The sequence below is a fragment of the Mus caroli genome, unplaced genomic scaffold (assembly GCF_978045245.1).
Source record: "Mus caroli unplaced genomic scaffold, Mus_caroli_1 scaffold_10, whole genome shotgun sequence".
Lineage (NCBI taxonomy): Eukaryota > Metazoa > Chordata > Mammalia > Rodentia > Muridae > Mus > Mus caroli.
Window position 1 is genome coordinate 50451379 of NW_028227265.1, and position 21053 is coordinate 50472431.

Sequence of the window (21053 nt, forward strand, 5' to 3'; positions counted from 1 at the left end):
ACGCATGCTGGTGCTCAGTTCCTACTCTCCAGTATTTATCCAGTTCAGGATTCCAGCCCAGGGAATGGTTCCACCCACTGTGTGCAGGTCATCATACCTCAATTCATATAATGAACACACACCCAACACTTCCAGAGGCCTGTGCCCAAAGTACTTTTAGATTCTGTCAATTTGACAGTCAAGACTGAATTATATGGGAAATCTATGCACCACTCCCTCCCCCCTTTTTAAAATTAGATATTTTCTTTATTTACATTTCAAATGTTATCCCTTTTCCTGGTTACCCCTCTGAAAACCCCCTATCCCATCCTCCTTCACCCTGCTCACCAACCCACCCACTCTCTCTTCCCTGTCCTGGCACTCCCCTATACTGGGGCATCAAGCCCTTTCAGGACCAAGGGCCTTTCCTCTCATTGATGTCCAACAAGACCATTCTCTGCTACATATGCAGCTGGAGCCATGATTCTGTCCATGTGTACTCTTTGGTTGGTGGTTTAGTGCATGGGAGCTCTGGGGGTACTGGTTCATTCATATTGTTGTTCCTCCTATGGGGCTGCAAGCCCCTTCAGCTCCTTCAGTTCTTTCTAAAGCTCCTCCATTGGGACCTTGTGCTCAGTCCAATGGTTGGCTGAGAGCATCCACCTCTGTATTTATCAGGCACTGGCAGAGCCTCTTAGAAGACAGCAATATCAGGCTCCTGTCAGCAAGCACTTGTTGGTATCCACAATATTGTCTGGGTTTGGTGTCTGTATATGGGATGGATTCGTGGGTGGGGCAGTCTCTGGATGGTCTTTCCTTCAATCTCTGCTCAATACTTTGTCTCTGTATTTCCTCCCATGGGGATTTTGTTCCCCCTTCTAAGAAGGACCAAAGAATCCATACTTTGGTCTTCCTTCTTCTTGAGCTTCATTTGGTCTGTGAATTATATCCTTGGCATTCTGAGCTTCTGGGCTAATATCCACTTATCAGTGAATGCATACAATGTGTGTTCTTTTGTGACTGGGTTACCTCACTCAGAATGATATTTTCTAGTTCCATCCATTTACTTAAGAATGTCATGAAGTCATTGTTTTTAATAGCTGAGTAGTACTCCATTGTGTAAATGTACCACATTTTCTGTATTCATTCCTCTGTTGAGGGACATTTGGGTTCTTTCCACCTTCTGGCTATTATAAATAAGGATGATATGAACATAGTGGAGCATGTGTCCTTATTACATGTTGGAGCATCTTCTGGGTATATGGCCAGGGGTGGTACGGCTGGGTCCTCCTATAGTATTATGCCCAATTTTCTGAGGAACCACCAAACTGATTTCCAGAGTGGTTGCAATTCCACCAGCAATGGAGGAGTGTTCCTCTTTCTCCACATCCTCTCCAGCATCTGCTGTTACCTGAGTTTTTTATCTTCACCATTCTGACCGGTGTGAGGTGGAATCTCAGGGTTGTTTTGATTTGCATTACTCAGGATGTTGAACATTTCTTCAGGTGCTTCTCAGCCATTTGGTATTCCTCAGTTGAGAATTCTTTGTTTAGCTCTGTACCCAATTTTTAATAGGGTTATTTGGTTCTCTGGAGTCTAACTTCTTGATTGGATACTAGCCCTCTATCAGATGTAAGGTTGGTAAAGATCTTTTCACAATTTGTTGGCTGATGTTTTGTCCTATTGACAGTGTCCTCTGCCTTACAGATGCTTTTTAATTTTATGAGGTCCCATTTGTCAATTCTTGATCTCAGACCATAAACACTGATTGGTGTTCTGTTCAAGAAAATTTCCCCTGTGCCCATGTACTTGAGGCTTTTTCCCAACTTTCTTTTCTATTAGTTTCAGTGTGTCTGGTTTTATGTGGAGGTCCTTGATCCACTTGGACTTGAGCTTGCACAAGGAGATAAGAATGGATCAATTTGCATTCTTCTGCATGATAACTGCCAGTTGAACCAGCACCATTTGTTGAAAATGCTGTCTTTTTTCCACTGGATGGTTTTAGCTCCTTTGTCAAAGATCAAGTGTGTGGATTCATTTCTGGATCTTCACTTCTATTCCATTGATCTACCTGCCTGTCACTGTACCAATATCATGCAGGGTTTTGTTTGTTTGTTTGTTTGTTTTATCACTATTGCTCTGTAGTACAGCTTGAGGTCAGGGATGGTGATTCCCCCAGAGGTTCTTTTATTGTTGAGAATAGTTTTTGCTGTCCTGAGTTTTCTGTTATTCCAAATGAATTTGAGAATTGCTCTTTCTAACTCTATGAAGAATTGATTTGGAATTTTGATAGAGATTGCATTGAATCTGTTGATTGCTTTCAGCAAGATGGCCATTTTTACTATATTAATCCTGTCAATCCACAAGCATGGGAGATCTTTCCATCTTCTGAGATCTCTGATTTCTTTCTTCAGACACTTGAAGTTCTTGCACAGATCTTTCACTTGTTTGATTAGAGTCACACTGAGATATTTTATATTGTTTGTGACTCTTGTGAAGGGTGTCATTTCCCTTATTTCTTTCTAAACCCATTTATCCTTTCAGTATAGGAAGGCTACTGATTTGTTTGAGTTATTTTTATATCCAGCCACTTTGCTGAAGTTGTTTATCAGCTGTAGGAGTTCTCTGATGGGATTTTTGGGGTCACTTAAGTGTACTACGATATCATCTGCAAATAGTGATAGTTTGACATCTTCCTTTCCAAGTTGTATCCCTTTGACATCCTTTTGTTGTCTAATTGCTCTAGCTAAAACTTCAAGTACTATATTGAGTAGATAGGGAGAGAGTGGGCAGCCTTGTCTAGTCCCTGATTTAGTGGGATTGCTTCAAGTTTCTCTCCATTTAGTTTGATGTTGGCTACCAGTTCACTGTGTATTGCTTTTACTATGCTTAGGTATGGGCCTTGAATTCCTGATCTTTCCAAAACTTTTTAACATGAAGGGATGTGGAATTTTGTCAAATGATTTTTCAGCATCTAATGTAATGATCATGTGGGTTTTTTTTTCTTTGAGTTTGTTTATGTAATGGATTACATTGATGGATTTCCATATATTGAACCATCCCTGCATCTCTGGGATGAAGTCCCCTTGATCGTGGTGAATGATCATTTGATGTGCTCTTGGATTCAGTTCAAGAATTTTATTGAGTATTTTTGCATCAATATTCATAGAGAAATTAGTCTGAAGTTCTCTTTCTTTGTTGGGTCTTTGTGTGGTTTTGGTATCAGTGTGATTGTGGCTTAACAGAACGAATTGGGTAGTGTTGCTTCTGTTTCTATTTTGTGGATTAGTTTGAAGAGTATTAGTATTAGGTCTTCTTTGAAGGTCTGATAGAATTCTGCACTAAACCCATCTGGTCCTGGGTTTTGCTTGGGAGACTTTTAATGACTGCTGCTATTTATTTAGGGGTTATGGAGCTATTTAGATGGTTTATGTGATCCTGATTTAACTTTGGTATTTGGTGTCTGTCTAGAAAATTGTCTGTTTCATCCACATTTTCCAGTTGTGTTGAGTATAGGCTTTTGTAGTAGGATCTGATGGTTATATTTTTAATTTCCTCAGTTTCTGTTGTTATATCTCCCTTTTCATTTCTGATTTTGGTACTTTGGATATTGTCTATATGTCCTCTGGTTAGTATGGCTAAGGGTTTATCTATCTTGCTGATTTTCTCAAAGAACCATCTCCTGGTTTTGTTGATTCTTTGTATAGTTCTTTTTGTTTCTACTTGGTTGATTTCAGCCCTGAGTTTGAATATTCCCTGCAGTCTACTCCTCTTGGGTGTATTTGCTTCTTTTTGTTCTAGAGCTTTCAGGTGCGCTGTCAAGCTGCTAGTATATGCTCTCTCCAGTTTCTTTTTGAAGGCAATCAGAGCTATGAGTTTTCCTCATAGGATTGCTTTCATTGTGTCCCACAAGTTTGCATATGTTTTACCTTCATTTTCATTAGATTCTAAAAAAAAATCTTTAATTCCTTCCTTCCTTCCTTCCTTCCTTCCTTCCTTCCTTCCTTCCTTCCTTCCTTCCTTCCTCCCTCCCTCCCTCTCTCTCTCTCTCTCTCTCTCTCTCTCTCTCTCTCTCTCTCTCTCTGTTTCTTGACCAAGTTATCATTGAGTAGGGCGTTCAGCTTCCATGTATATGTGGGCTTTCTGTTATGTTGCTATTAAAGACCTGCCTAAGTCTGTGGTGATATGATAGGAGACAGGGGATTATTTCAATCTTCTCGTATCTGTTGAGGTCTGTTTTGTGACCAATTATGTGCTCAATTTTGGAGAAGGTATCATGAAGTGCTGAGGAGAAAGTATATTCTTTTGTTTTAGGATGAAATGTTCTATAGATATCTATGAAATCCATTTGGTTTATAACTTCTGTTAGTTTCACTGTGTCTCTGTTTAGTTTCTGTTTCCATGATCTGTCCATTCATGAGAGTAGGGTGTTGAAGTCTCCCACTATTATTGTATGAGGTGCAATGTGTGCTTTTAGCTTTAGTAAAGTTTCTTTTACGAATGTAGGTACTTTTGCATTTGAGCATAGATGTTCAAAATTGAGAGTTATTCTTGGTATATTTTTCCTTTGATGCGTATGAAGTGCCTTTCCTTATCTTTTTTGATAACTTTTGGTTAAAAGTCGATTTTATTTGATATTAGAATGGCTACTCTAGCTTTTTTCTTGGGATCACTTACTTAGAAAATAGCTATCCAGACCTTTACTCTGAGGTAGTGTTTGTCTTTGACACTGAGGTGTGTTTCCTGTATCCAGCAAAATGCTGGGTCCTGTTTACATATCCAGTCTGTTAGTGTATGTCCTTTTCTTGGGGAATTGAGTCCATTGATGTTAAGAGATATTAAGGAATAGTGATTGTTGCTTCCTGTTATTTTTATGTTGTGTGGTTATCTTCTTTTGGGATTTTTGAAAGAAGATTACTTTTTCCCTCCTTGTGTTGGCATTTTTCATCTATTATCCTTTGTAAGGCTGGATTTGTGGAAAGACATTGAGTAAATTTGATTTTGTCATGGAATATCTTGGTTTCTCCATCTATGGTAATTGAGAGTTTGGCTGGGTATAGTTGTCTGGGCTGGCATTTGTGTTCTCTTAGGGTCTGTATGACATCATCCCAGGATCTTTTCCTTTCATAGTCTCTGGTGAGAAGTCTGCTGTAATTCTGATAGGTCTGCCTTTATATGTTGCTTGACCTTTTTCACTTACTGCTTTTAATATTCTTTCTTTGTTTAGTGATTTGGTATTCTGATTATTATGTGTCAGGAGGAATTTCTTTTCTGGTCCAGTCTATTTGGAGTTCTGTAGGTTTCTTGTATGTTCATGGGCATCTCTTTCTTTAGGTTTGGGAAGTTTTCTTCTATAATTTTGTTGAAGATATTTGCTGGTCCTTTGAGTTGAAAATCTCCATTCTCATCTATTCCTATTTTCCATAGGTTTGGTCTTCTCATTGTGTCCTGGATTTCCTGGATGTTTGAGTTAGGATCTTTTTGCATTTTGCATTTTCTTTGATTGTTGTGCCTATGTTCTCTATGGAATCTTCTGCACCTGAGATTCTCTTTTCCATCTCTTCTATTCTGTTGCTGATGCTCGCATCTATGGTTCCAGATTTCTTTCCTAGGGTTTCTATCTCCAGTGTTGTCTCATTTTGGGTTTTCTTTATTGTTTCTACTTCCATTTTTAGATCTTGGATGGTTTTGTAAATTCCATCACCTGTTTGGTTGTGTTTTCCTGTATTTCCTGTATTACTTCTACCTCTTCTGCAGTGTTCTCCTGTATTTCTTTAAGTGAGTTATTAAAGCCCTTCTTGATGTCCTCAACAAGCATCATGAGATGGGGGGAGGGGGAGGGGGAGGGAGAGAGGGGGAGAGGGGGAAAGGGAGGGAGGGAGGGGGAGAGGGGGAGAGAGGGAGAGGGAAATGGGAAAGGGGACCTCTGTCTCTCATCATTTGCACCCACAACCAACTTCTATTTACTCCTGTCCACTCTCATCCAATCCCGTGTCTCCTATTACTCCCAACCTCCAACACTTCTGCTCACCCCCAAAGCTCCCACCTCCACAATGCTCCAACTCCCAACATCCCACAGACTTTATTTACTCCTGTACAGTCCTGTTCAGAAAACTATACATTATTGACAGGTAACACACAACCTCTCAGTAGATGGAGCAATAAACCATTTACATGCATTGGGAGACTGAATATCACAAAACTGTCATTCCTCCTAATTTATAGATCCTGTGCAATTCTGATAGCCTCTTTTTCTTAGAACTTGACAAAGTGGTTCTAATGCTTACATGAAAACAAAAAGTGCTGTGGTACAGCCAAGATATTCTTAGCAAAGAATCAGATATGCGAACCTATTCTGCAGATAGAGCACTCTATTGTAGCTTAAGAAGAATAAAGTTAAACCCGGTAAATATACCAGGATAGTAGTGTGACACAAAGATAGATCAGCAAACAGGTCAGTGGAGTGGAAGAAAACAGGAGCGGAGATGGCTCACAGCTCAGAGTGTGTACTGCTCTTGGGAAGGACCTGGGTTCAGTTCCTAACACATGAACTGAAACTCTGCCTCCAGGGAATTTGACACTGTCTCCTGTCTGCCCCAGAATTGCATGCACATGTGCAAACCCACACTGGGACATCATATACATAACTACAATAAGGTAAACCTCAGCAAAGGAGTCAGAATAAAGATCAGAAACCAAGCTATGCCTACAATAAGTGCTCAATTTATAGAAGAGGTGAAAGTCTGTGCTCCCAGCCTAGCTTGTGAGTTAAAGACATGGTAGCCATGAAACATTTGGTGTTAATGTGGAGGCTACCTTGATGGTAAAGAGACATCTTTATTTTTATTAAGTATGTGTGTGTGTGTGTGTGTGTGTGTGTGTGTGTGTGTGTGATGATCCAGGAGGTAAGGCATGTGTGTGAAGGTTAGAAGACAACTTTGTGAAGTCATATCTTTCTTTCATATTTACATGGATTCCAGAAACTTGCCTGGAAAAAATTACTTAAAAAGAGACACAAAGAGCACTGACCCCAAGGAAAAAGTTAGATAAACGGATACTTTAAAATTATGTTCTGTCCAACCAACTGACCACCTAGCATATACAAAAAAAGCCTAGCAAAAGCATGACATTTTAAACTCAGAGCCCCACGAATGGCTCATAACTATTTTATACACAATATGAAGAATTAGGTTATAGTTCATTTCCTTGCCAGACCTAGAAGTGTTACAATGTAGAAGAACAGTGTTGTGAAGTACAGGTAAAGATGTGTGCAAGAGTCCGTCCATAAATAGGGAGGAAATCACAGCAGTACAGACCCTTGAAAACATCATTGGGTCTCACCTAGCACTGATGCTGGTCTATGACCTAGCAACCCCCCCCCCCAAGTATCTGCTATCTGAGATGCATTTCCACGTCTATACCAAGAGACGTGTAGCCACGTACTCCTGACAACATTGTTCATAACAGCCTCCCCCCCAAAAAAAAGGGAAAAGAAAACCAAAAAACAACCCCCACACCCTGAACACAGGAAAAACACAGGATAATTCCATAGCCGCCTCTGTCTCCTCAGAGGTTTAGTCCTCTGAGATTTAGTTCATTGCCAGCATGGCGGCACGAAGGCAGACATGGTGCTGGAGGACCTGAGAGTTCTACCTTTAGATCCAAAGGCAGCAGGAAGAAGAGAGAGCCACTAGGCCTGGCTTGGGCTTTTTAAAACCTCAAAGCCCACCCCCAGTGACATACTTTCTCTAACAAGGCAACACCTCCTAATATTGCCACTCCCTAGCAACCAAACATTTTAATCTATGAGCCTAGGCAGACCATTCCTATTCAAACCACCACATCCCACTCCCTGGTCCCCGTAGGCTTGTAGCCATATCAGAATACAAAAATGCATTCAGTCCAATTTCAAAAGTTCTCATAGTCTGTAACAGTCCAACACTGTTTAAAAGTCCAAAGTCTAAAGCCTGTTCTGAGACTCACAGCAGTCTCTTAAATGTAGCCCCCTGTAAAATCAAAATTGAAAGCCAGATGACATACTTCTAACATACAATGGCACAGGATATACATGACCATTCCAAAAAGGCAGAAGGGGAGCAGAGTGAGGAAGCACGGGGCCAAATCTCGGCTGGGCAAACCCCAACTTGCTATCTCCATGTCTGATGTCAAAGCTCTCTTCAGATCTCCAACTCTTCTCTGCTTTGTTGCCTGTACCACACTTCTCTCCTGGGCTGCTTGCAGCTCCCCTCAGCAGGCATCCGACAGCACTGGCATCTCCAGCATCTTGAGGGCTCTAGGAGTCACCTTCATAGCTTCCAGCAAAGGCCTCTCTAGGCTTCCATGCAAGGATATTCCTGATATTTGCCTAGCCTCTGTGGCTTTGCTTAGCTGCAGAAGGAGATTCCACAGCCCCTTTCTTCTATCCTTGTCTGGAAATCCAGAACTATGTTCCCGAAGCTGTCCAGTTCTGCTGCTTGCTGGGGCTGGAACATGGCCTTGTGTTCAATTACTTCTTCACCAGCTTTCTGTCTTCAATGGTTTTCCTTCACTGCCTGAACTATTCTTTAATTCCCTTTCACAAGTCAGAAGCTTAGCTGGGCGGGTCCTGTACTGAGGGTACCACTCCCTTTATTCCATTTAGCATCAGGTTTTCCCTAATCTGTTCATGTCCTCGAGCACAGGACTTAGTTCCATTATGCTTCCTGGTGCCCTCTGTCCTCAAACTGTACATTTTGTGTTTTTTCTTGCTCAGCTTGCTCCTTTTTCTAGATATGCAGAAAAAAATGGTGTATTCTATAATTCCAATAACATAATTTAAAATTTCTTGTGTGTGCAAGAGTTTTGTCCTCACGTGTGTGTGTGTTGTACCTGTGTGCCCAGTGTATGCAGAGGTCATAAGAGGGCACTGACTCAGCTAGGACTGCAGTTACAGGTGATTGTGAGCTGTGGGTGCTAGGAGACGATTCCTACGGAGGTCAGGAGACGGGTTCCCTGTCTGTATCAGAATCATAAAGCCCAAACCTATTGAGAGAAAATCAGTGGTGCTGAGCTCAGAACGCACTTTTGAAGAATCAGCAGCCTGTGGTGATGCTGTTGCTCTCCTGAGGGTAGGAGAAAGATGTAGGGTGGGCTTCCAGCCTGTGTCTGCAGGATGAGTAGCTTGTCTCTGATGCAAATGTGTGCACAGTAGGAGCATTCCAGGACTCAAGTTCACTTGAGCTCCACTCTGTGTCTTCCTCACCTCAGCTCCAGGTGCCCAGGGTTCTAAGCCCCTCCTTCCTTAATCGAAGGACCTTCAGTTAGTCGCCATGAGATTGTGCAGGCTGCAAGACAATCTTTCCATTCCAGGCAGAATGTTCCATCTCTCCTAAAAAGCCAGAGCTTTGCCGATAAGGAATGTCATATCTGAGTTCAGGGAAACTGAGTTACAGATGTATTTCAAAGGATAGACACAACATCTGTGAGTCCCCACATTACCCCACTGCCATTAAATTTTATTTGGAAACCAATGTAATTACTGTAATCTTTCTTATTCCATGCATAGCACTTATCTTATTTTGAAAGCAACTCCCTGGAGAAACACTCATAAATCCTGCTGAAGTAATTATGAACTTAATGTTTGAGCTTTGCAGGCAGAGATGAAAATGTTACCCTTTTATGACAAATCAGAGCACAAACAAATCCCTAAAGACTGTGCAAAATTTCAGCTTGGGTTGATTTAATGGGACTATGGGGTGAGGGCGAGAGTGCAGAATGAGGAGACAGGCAGCAGAACCTTGAAAACCCAAAGGAAATTTAAATCTGTAGGCTCCGGGTGATCGGTCAGCCTCCAGGTGTGTGACTTGTCTCTCCCTCCTGCTTTCTTTAGAACACCATTGCCAGGCAGCTCTGCCTACCACACTCTACCCGGCCACGCTGGTTCCCAAGACGCTGCAGATGGCAAAGGTCAGTCGGTGATCAGTTCCTCCACGGGCAGCCCTTTCAGGCACTTCTCTACTTAACTGAGATAGACTGGTGACTGCAAGCTGTGTACACTAGGTTATACAACAGGATGCTTTGATAAGTGTTCATCTTACAAAGTTATTATTGTGATAATGTTAATCAAGTGTGTGTGTGTGTGTGTGTTAGATTTAATAGGTATCCCTCCACCCCCACCATAGTCTCATGTGTTTGAAAGTTTGGCCTAAAGAAAGTGGCACTATTAGGAGGTATGGCCTTGCTGGAGGAAGTGTGTCACTGTGGAGGTTGGCTTGGAGGTTTCCTAGTGCTCAAGCAGTGTGACACAGTTGCCTCCTTGCTGCCTGCATCAAAATGTAGAACTCTCAGCTCCTTCTCCAGCACCATGCCTGCCTGCATTCTGCCATGTTTCTCCACCATGATGACTGACTACTTCTGAACTGTAAGCCAGCCCCAGATTGTTTTCTTTGAGTTGCTTTGATCATGGTGTCTTTTCACAGCAACAAAACCCTAACAGTGTGTGTGTGTGGTGTTATGTGTTTGTGTTAGATGTGTGTATGGTGGGTATGTGTCCATGTGTGTGTGTGTGTGTGTGTGTGCATGTATGTGGTATGTGTGTAAATTTGTGTGGTACATGCATACGTATTTGATTGTATATGTATGTGCATGTGTGCATATGTGTATGGTGTATACATGTATGTTTGGTATGTGCACAGACAGCATGTATGCAGAACCCTGGCATCTCCTCTGTTGATGCATTTTCTATCTGTGGGGCACCCACAAGGGCTAGCTCTGAGGAGTGGTGAGCATGAGGAATACTGAGGTCCCTGTGGGTCAGGAGAGGTGCTCTGCAAGTGACAAGTCCCCAGAAGCTCTTGAGAAGACATTTGGGAGAACACCTGAAACAGGAAGCAAGAGCTAGGATTCTTTGCTGAGCTCTAGACCCTGGCTGGTTTGGGTTCTTATCTCTGCTCCTTGTCCCTAGCTTCCCTCAGTACCAAGATTCTGAGTAGATTCAGAGAAAATTAAGACTTTTGGGTGGCCATCTAGCATGGTAGGAGGAGCCAGAGACTCACTCACTGCTCTCTCCTACCCCATGAGAAAATGCCAGGCTGAGATCTTTCTTGGCACTGAGCAAGTGAAATGGCTTTTCTGGATCTTCAATGTGTCGGCTGTTGAGTCATCCATTTCAGTGATGTGCAGGAAGTTTCCCCTTGGGCGTCTAGGCTCCCACAAAGATGTTATCATCTGTGGTTGGAATCCATGTGTTTACATCAAGCTCTGCTCAAATGTGATGAGAGAAGAACCCCATTCTACCGTCTTTCCGCATCTTTCTCCTCTACTTCCAGACTCCGGGGTATGACCTATGTGGTTTCCACTTGCCTGAAAAGGCGAGACCCCTCTCACAAGGGACTAGCCATGTGCTACTCAAGATATATTGCTTGTAAAAGAGACAGTTACTCTGAGAGGTTTCCCTTCCTCCATATTAGTTCTAGACTGTGCTTTCTAGCAGAGTCCGGCATTTACTGATTAAACTCCGAGCTCGGCTGGACACACCGCGCTCAACGAGACACCAGAGAATCATCTGCTGCTTAGTCTCGGTTGCCAGTCTCGCCCACTCTATCTTAGCCATTTGAAGTTAACAAGGGATATTTTATAGTACATTAGTTGCATTAGCTATATTATATTAAATACATTAATACATTAAGTAGTTTAATAATACATTAAACCCTCACTCACTTTCAGCATTTCTATACAACTAAAGAATGACTTTCTTTATACAAAGGCCAAAATGATGATGTGTAGACTTGTGTTCCCTTGGCATCCTAGAGCCTCTTGTCTCTACCTGCAGGTAAGGAGTCAGGGCTAAGGAAGACACGCCCATTCTTTCATCCCTTGATCCTGGAAGTAACATTCCTTCCTCACACTCAGTGTGAGATCAGAGCTCTGACTGCTCAGCCACATCCTGGCAACAGCTGCACTCTGGAGAAGGGGGACAGCTGCCGGTCCTGCCACCTAGTCTGACTCTGGGGAAGAAACAAAGAGATTGTCCTGCATAATGGCCATCTCTCAGAGCCAAGTCTCTAAATGGTAAATAATCACAAATGATATTTGAGCACACCATAACATATCTGGTATTCTGCCCATTTGATGAACTATTTAAAGTTGTGGCATGCTAATGGGGAGAGCTGGGTGGTGGAGAGAATCGCTGGGCAGCCTTGTGGGTATTTGCTAATGGATAGAGATAAAGATCTTCGATGTTTTCATCGGGTGGTGCTGATACCCTCTTTTACTAATAAAACTTGATTTTATGAGAAGAGTTTGAGATGGAATTTCAGTGTTCCTCTACGGGTTGTTGATACACAATGATAGGGAAAATAGCCATTTACATTGTGGTTAAAATCAGGGAAGATTTTGTTCCCTTTGCTTTAAAGAGAAAAACTATTTAAAGCACACTATGCACTTACAGGCAGGGCCAAACTCACATTGCTGAGTTAAGGAGTTGGCTCACATTGTTTACAGCAGGGGTTCTCAACCTGGCGTTGAACAGCCCTTTCACAGGTGTCGCCTAAGACCATATCAAATGTTTTCATTATCATTCATAACAGTAGCAAATTTACAGTTATAAAGCAGCAACAAAAATAATTTTATGGTTGGGATCACCACAACACGAGGAACTGTATAAAAGAGTCACTGCATTAGGAGGGTCGAGACTCACTTTATAGGAAGACAAGTTGACAGGGTACTCTGGCCTGAGTACCACAAATCTCATTCCATTTACGTGACTGTTTGTGGCCTTTAGAAAACCAGCTAACCCTAGTGATGACCTGTGGTCTGATGGCTGTTGCACAGGTCCAGAGGTAGATGGGTGGCAGTCCAAGAGGACCCATTTTAATCATCCTGGGACACATTCTTCCTACTAAAAACAACCTCAGGAAGCCACAAGAACTAACAAAAACATCTTGCCTGTCATGTCTTGCCAACCTAGTCTTTTTCCCACACAGGAATATACTAATACACGAAGAAGATGACATTTCTTCTCTGTTTCCTGCTTGGGTTAAAGCATACTTCCTTTACCGAAGCCTGAAGGGCCATGAGGATGTGGCCCCAGTGCCACCCCATATTTCCTATTCATTTTATTCAATGTCTTCTAGCTATACTGTCTTCACTTGAAAATGTGCAAACACCAAGCCAGCTTTTGCCTCGGGACCCTCGCCCACTGCTCTTTCAGGAACACAATTATCTGAGCTCTACCTTTCTCTCTGTTTGCGCACCTTTGTCTCTCTAAAACATAAGCTTCTTGCAGCCAACAACTTGTAGTATTTGTCGTGAATCTTCAGTGTCTGACACAGAGTTCAAGGGAAAGCAGAATCCCTCTGTGATCGTCTGTCTTGATCGTCAGTTTGATTGGATTGAGAGCCGCCTAAGAGATTAGATGAGAAGGCTGCTGGGTGTGTTTGTGAAGACTTTTCCAGCTGAGCTTAGGTGGGGCAGAAATGCCTTCACTGAGTTTAGTCAGCACCACATGAAAGCTGAGGGTTTGGAGGAATGAAATGAGGAAGCTCCTAGCTGAGGTTTTCTCTCACTTCTGCTTCCTGACTGCCTCATGGCTTTGCTTCTCCATACGTCTTATTGCATGTTCTTCTGTCTCGTTATGGGCCCAGAGCAATGGCAAAAGCCACCATGGAATGGAACACTGAAATAAGAGCCAAAACAGGCCTTCCCTTGAGTTGATGTTCTCCAGTCTTTACTCTTATACAACATACTCTACAACTGGCCACCAGTGGTTATTGTTGGCTCTACCATTTCCCACAATGATTCTCTCTCTCTCTCTCTCTCTCTCTCTCTCTCTCTCTCTCTCTTCTGTTTGTCTTCTTTATTCATTTTTAAGTTATTATTCTTTCTATTGTTGCATCCAGGAGGCAGTTTCCCCTCTTTCCTCCCCTCCAAGTTCTCCCCCCCCCATCCACCCCTCTTTCATTTCTTTTCAGATTTCTAGCCTCTACGGATGTCAAGCAGTAAAACTAGGCACCACCTCTCATATTAATGCTGGACAAGGCAACACAATGATACTTTCTTAGCACCCCACGTAACAGTGGTAACACTGTAAATGCAGTGGCTGAGCAGGCCACAGTACTGCTTATGCAGTTCTTGTCCTAGGTTCTTAAATGGACTGAAGCTGGGCAAAGTCTAAATGTGCAACGTATGTACATATGGTTTGAATAAAGGTTGGTACTAAAACTGGGGTTGTTGTTCTGAAGAACTTGACACTATTTTGCTGTTGGTTGAGGAATGTGGAAGACTTTGGAACTTAGGACTGGAAAATCTACTGAATACTGTAAGCAGTGTCCAATGGGGCATTCATGTGGGATGCTGAAAAATAGTACCAAGAGCAATGTGGATAGGAAGGCCCAGCACCTGAAGCTTCAGAGGGGAACAAGAACTCTATAAATAGTGCTATAGCGGCCATTATTTGGCAAATAAGCAAACTGCATTTTGCCCATGTTCTAAGAACTTGCCTGAAGCTAAAATAAAAGCTAGCAGACTGATTTCTTTGGTGGAAGAAGCTTCAAGAGAGCATAACAGAGTGTGGACCTGCTGGTGCTGATTCCTCTCGTACAGATCTACCATGAAAAGGAGCAAAATATTGGCAGAAAGGAAAGAAAATGTGCAATTTGGAGATGAATGAACACTCCAGAAGCTTGATATCATTGAAAGTCCAGTGCAAAAGGAGGGCAGCACATTACAGAAAAGCCTCCAGCTTTGCATTAGAATGACAGGAAAGGTGTCCGCAGGACAAGATGCTGTGCAGCTAAAGCTCCAGTTTGTGAAAGGAAAAGCCAAACTATGTGTTTTTCGGGGACAGGTCCTAGAAAGCAAAGGCACGCAAAAGCTGATGCTAATGCTGTTCACACCGGGAAGAGCACATTCCAAGCTGGCAGCCCAAGGGAAGAGCCATCCACATGGTATTGGTTTGGGAGACAAGATGAAAGACTGGAGAGGTTATGGATTCTTTCTGTGCAGTTTTAGAGAGACCCTAAGGTGAGCCAACATGTGCCAGGGTCAGAGTGGCCCCTGGGGGGCCACAATGTGCAGGTGTAAAAGCAAAGTCTGGGACATGGTGGACACACCAAGATGCTGGAGATGCCAGGTCCATGAGATGTCTGTCACAAAGTTCTGCACAGAAGAAGCAGTGAGGGAGAGAGAGAGAGAGAGAGAGAGAGAGAGAGAGAGAGAGAGAGAGAGAGAGAGAGAGAGAGAGAGAGAAAGAGAGGAGAGGAGAGAGAGAGGAGAGAGAGAGAGAGAGAGAGAGAGAGAGAGAGAGAGAGAGAGAGAGAGAGAGAGAGAGAGAGAAAGAGATCACAAGTAGGAAGCTAGCAAGCTAGAGGGAAAGAGGAATCCTAAGCCTTTTGAAACTGAAGCCCTATTTGATGAACACGGAGCCTCAGGACTCCGTGTGTGTCCTGCTGGGGATTATGATTGATTATGATTATTGATTATGATTGATTATGATTATTTGTCTTTGGTTCAGTCTTTCCTCACCAAGCCCCCACCCTTCCCTGTTGGAATGAGAATGTACACTCTGTCCCATTGCATGTCGGAAGCATGCAAATTGCTTTTTATTTAACAGGGGGGCCACTGTTAATAGATTGCTTTGCATTTCAAAACACACTTTGGACTTTTAACAGTGTTGAGATTGTTGAAGACTATGGGGACTGTTGTGTTATGAGATGCCACTGAGCACATAGGGACCAGACAGCTCACTGTGATAGTTTGAATGAGAAACTTTTCCCATGGGCTCCCGTATCTGAACACTTGGTCTGCAGCTGGTAGCACTGTTTGGAGGTTACTGAACCTGTAGGAGGTGCAGCCTTCCTGGAAGAAGTATGTCACCTGAGGATGTAAGGCTTCACGGCTCCTCCTACTTCCTGTCTGTTTCCTGTGTATGTATAACAATGTCACCAGCCAACTCCTGCCTTCACAGGATATACCTCCCCCACTCCCCAAATGGATTCCCTCTGGAACCACAAACCAAAATGAGCTTTCTTCCTTAAGTTGCTTTGGATACAATATTTTTATTACAGCAACAGAAAAGTAACTAATTCATCAGACAGAAGATAACCATGGAACATTCACGTTTATAGTAGAAAAGTGACGGTGCCTGTGATCTGGCCCGAGAAGGGAAGGGAGCAGATTCACTGCTGATGCTGTGAGGGTTGCTGGGGCCCGAGGTGTAGGAAAGACCTTTCATTTCTCACCAAGGTGGGCGTCTAGTGGCTCCTGAGTGCTGTTGCCTTTACTGTCAATAAGCCTTGGTATGTCAGAGTTCAGCACTTCCTATCTGATACAAGCCCTTAAATGTCTGTTGGGGTTGGGGGGGGGAGAGTTTCCCACTAAGCTTTGCAGGGGAGCCTGCACGGCTTCTCATGGCACCTTCTTTGTTTGCTTGTCAGCACTAACAATGACAAGGTGTATTGTGGGGTCTGGAAATAGTCTCGGTTGCACGTGTCCTCTCTTCTCCTAACATGGCCCCTCCCTCTCAGGTCTCATCCCACTGTGAACTTGACAGCCTTGACTGCCTAGGATGTGCAAGGCAGAGAACAAATGACTTGAACTGGCCACAGGGCCTCCTCAGTTGACTTGGGGTGTAATCTAGCAGATCATAGGAAGTTTCCAACACTAGGAATTCATTGTTTTCTGGCTAATTTGCATGCTTTGTTGTGAGAAAAAAAACTACATTTCTTTTAAACTACAGAGGAAGAGAAATAAAAAGTATAGCACTGGCCACCAATCAATCTGGGCAGAGTGACAGGTTCTTGGCCCAGAACTGAGGTCCCCACCATGCTGCTGCTGACAGCTATGGCAGACCCTTGCCAGCAGGCCCTAAAGAATCCCAGGATGGGTCTTCTGACTCAGAAACAGCAGTGTTCCTTCCAGGTGTTAGGGATTCTGGTTTTCTGTTTTGATTTCCCTGGTTTAAATTAGGAAATGGATGAATAAATAGTTAAATATGTTTGCCGGAAAATATTCAAGTGTATGACAACGGTTTCCAAATCCCCACAGAGCCTGGACACAAGGGAGCCTTGGCAGCCAAGCCTGTTATTAAGAAGGTCACAAGATGCCATCTGTGACTTCGTACGCTTTCCAGTTGAAGCATAGCACAGCCTAGGGGTGGCTGCAATTGATTTTGCTGAGAGTGTCAAGCTGGCACTCTCTTGTGGACGCAGCACTGACTTGGGTAGGCTGTGTGAGGAGGCCAGAGGTCTGCCCCAGATAGAGGCTGGAGCTACAGAACCGAAGACAAGAAAGATAAAGCATTGTTCTTGGGTCTGTGTTTAATTATAGCTCGAGAACATTTTGAGACTGCTCATGCGTGGCTTTCCTAAATTTTTTGTGGCTGATGTTAGCCACCTTTAAAATATGGCAACAGCTCTTTTATTAAGGAATAATAAAAATAAAGGAATGTTTTATTTATAATGTAATAAAAAAAAGTTGAAAGAATATGACAATCAATTCCAGGACTCTCTGATGAACTTTATAACTGATTACATTTTGCTTTATCAGAATTTCCAAAATCTATTTTTTTTATTACATTTTATTTATTGGGAGGAGCATGTACCCCGGTGCACACATCGAGGTCAGAGGTCAGCTTTCGGGAATGTTTTCTCTCCTGCTGTGTGGTTCTCAGGATCCAGCTCAGGCTCTCTGGCTCACCAGAAAGTGCCTTGGTCGGCTGGTCTCACCTGCCTGAATGTCTGTGTGCTAATACATGCCATGGCTCTTTGTTGTGCTATTAGGAGTAAATTAAAGTATATTTCTACATGCATGCATGTATGTGTCTTCTGGAGGTCAGAATGCTTTCATGTATAACCATATACTATTATAGCCTAAAACTTTACCAATCATATACATACTACTGAATGCCCAAGTCTCAGAAATCTGCCATCTGCCCCAATGGCTAACAAATATCTAAGACAGCGGTGCCTGGTGGTCTTGAGACACTCTGGAAAGCCTGGTGAAAGTCCTTCAGAAAAATCTTCAGAAGGACGTTTAACTCCTTAAAGCAGTCATTTTGAATCCTTACGAGGTGTTCAAGGAGAACGGGTTAATTATTAACATATTTAAATTTCAATCCTCTGAGTACATACACTATACACAGTACTCCCAAAAGGACATACAAAACAGACAGCACTTTATCTTCATCTCCCATCGGGACTTTTTTTTTGCTCATGAGCCTTCATTTTAGTTTCAAGGAAATCATGTAGGAGATGGATGGCCAACCTGCCTGGTGAAAACTGAATGACAAACATCATTGGCACTTGTACCAGGACTTGGAAAAAAACTTTCCAAACTGGAGTGTCTCCAACACAGTTATGTGTATAAGTCTACATCTGCCTTCTTGACAATCTGCAGTTGAAACCAAGTGTGTGTGGTGTGAAGGTAGCACAGTAGTTAAGGACCCAGTTTCTGAAGGTATCGTTTGCTAGAGGTTACTGAGGTAGCCTCATCAGCAATGCATCTCCGCTTGGTTCTTGTTCTACACCTAAGAAGCACAGAGATGGACAGAGGCTAGTAAATTAGGGTAACAGTAAACACCTTTAATTAAAAAGTGAAGGTTAAGATGCAATCTTTTGTTAACTGTGAGTTTGCAGGAAAAATGAATAGTCAAGCATATTCCAGAAGATGAGCGCCCACAGTTCTCCTTCAGAAAGTCTGAAGAAAACAAGGCTTTCTGTGGGTTACAGCCATGGCTGATGGTTGTGTAACTCAGTATGCCTGCTGAAAACCACTCAAAGGTGTGGTGAAGTGAGTCAGTGCAGAGTGTGGAAGCTATAAACCACCCCTGAACATCTCAAAAGGTTCAGGGACAGTGCAGCCTTCATATCAGCTTAGTCTCATGTTCCTTGCCAGCCACAGTTTTGCCTCTGGTTCTACGAGGAGGGAATGATGACACAGTGTCCCAGGAGAATGTCCCAGACATGAGAATGCCTGTCCCTCCTCAGAGCTGCTGAAGCTTTGCTGTGAATTTAAATGCCAGCCACAAGTTTGCCTCTTACTAATCTGTTGGTCAAGGGCTGACGGGAAATTTGTGTAGTGTGGGAGTAGTTGTATAACTAAGACATTTCATACCCTTCCCCTCCTCTTCTGCACACAGGAAGACTCCCTGATATAGCAAGCCCCTCCAGGGACAGCCCACTGAACATCAAGCACAAAGTGGTATGTTCTGACTCTTCCTAAGAACCTTTGGAGAGTGCAAGCAAGAGATTGAATATTGTACATTATTCATAAAAAGGCAAACAAAGGGGATGAGTTCTGAAGATGAATATTCATCAAACAGTTATTTCTGGGTATTATGTGTGTGTCTTCCTATCAGGGGATACTCAGGTAGCCAAGGTTACCAACTGTAAGCATCTGGCCAGATTGAGACCTTATCACTAACCTCATTTTGTCTCCTTTCCATGGGTGGCAATAATCACACATCAGCTTGCCCCTCATTATAAATTCCCAAACAATGAAGAGACTGTGCACTTTGGGCTTCTATGCAAGTTTGAGACTGTTTGAGACTAGGGGAATTTTTGAAGTTGGACTGAGCAAGCCTATGGGAGACAAGGCATGGAATGTGGTGATTTGAATAGGTTTGGCACCCATAGACTTACATGTTTTGAATGCTTGATCCATAGAGAGTAGCCCTATTAGGTGTGACCTTATTGGAAGAAGTGTGTCACTGTGGGGGAGGGGTTTGAGACCCTCTACTAACTTCCTGGAAGCCAGTCTAGATGCAGAACTCTCAGCTCCTTCTCCAGCACCATGACTGCCTTTATGTTGCCATGCTTCCTGCTATGATCATAATGGTTGGGACCTCTGAACCTGTAAGCCAGCCCCAATTAAACGATTGCCTTTATAAGACTTGCCTTGGTCATGGTGTCTCTTAATAGCAATGGAAACACTAACGAAGGTAGAAGTTGGTACCAGAGACTAGGGTATTGCTGTGATAGGCCAGACCATGTGTTTTTTTGGTTTTGGTTTTGTTTTTTTAATTTTCTTAATTTTTTTTTTATCTTCTGAGGATTGTGGATCTGGGGACTTTGGATTTGGAAAGCTATGAAGTGCTTTAGGTGAAATTTAATGGGCCACCGTAGTAGGAATATGGAAGACATTGGTGCAGAGGGTGATTTGAACTCCAGAGATCATTCTTAAGATGTTTGGGTGAAGAATGTTGCTGGTTTTTGTCCTTGTCCAAAAATTCTGCCTAAGGATAAGATAAAGATATTAATTGCATTGAAAAAGAAGGAAAGAAAAAAAAAGGTCCAGCATAGACTTTGTCCTCTGCATTACTCTTATGAAAGGCATTTTTATCAAGCATAGCAAGCTTAGGAAGGAAAAAATACAAAATGTAGAGTTCAAAGAATAAAGGGACACAGGAAGTGGAATGAAGCTAAATTCTTTGTTCAAGGATATTGAGTGAAATTAAGGGAGTGGTGACCTCAGGGTAAGGCTCCAAGCTAAATTTAAGCATGTGCAGTTGTGTGAGGGAGAGTTTTATAATGTTAGGCATTATTATGACCTGGTGGTTTTTTTCATTTGGACATAAGGAGATATGATTATATGTCAAATTGACAAGGGATAAATTGTGATGGCTATTCTCATTTTTCAACTTGATTAAGATCTATAGTGAAAAGCATAGATCCAGTCATGGTGCTACTCACCTTTAATCCCAGGAGATAGAGGTAAGCAGATCTCTGAGTTCAAGGATAGCATTGTACAGAGCAAGTTCCAGAAAAGCATTAAGTTCAGGCCTGGTGGTACACACTCCTAATCCTAGTGTTCAGGAGACTGAGCCATGCAGATCTGTGAGTTCAAGATCAATCTGCAGAGAAATTTCCAGGATTTAGGCAGTAAGAGAGTTGTAAAACAGAAAGTTGGTAATAGTGTAATAGAACAAGAGGGCCATGTCCCAGCTCCAGCAAGCAGTAGACCTCAGCAGCTTCAGCCATGTGGCTCTGGCTTTAGAGTAAAAAATAGAAGGGACTACTGGGATTATTGACACTGGTTAGCTGGAGCTAAGAAATTAGTGGTGATTAAGAAGAAAACAACATCACTGAGATGAAATCTCC

At 42.7% G+C, this 21053-nt stretch overlaps 1 protein-coding gene across 2 annotated transcripts in view; it reads left to right on the top strand.

Annotated features, from left to right (window-relative positions):
- The window catches only part of CUNH4orf51 (chromosome unknown C4orf51 homolog), a 37555-nt gene that overhangs the window by 9038 nt on the left and 7464 nt on the right, over nt 1-21053 (top strand). For both annotated transcript variants that reach the window (XM_021170750.3, XM_021170751.3), the window contains exons 2-3: nt 9848-9924; nt 19094-19155. In XM_021170750.3, coding sequence (XP_021026409.1) covers nt 9848-9924; nt 19094-19155 — 139 coding nt within the window. The remainder of the gene's footprint in view (nt 1-9847; nt 9925-19093; nt 19156-21053) is intronic.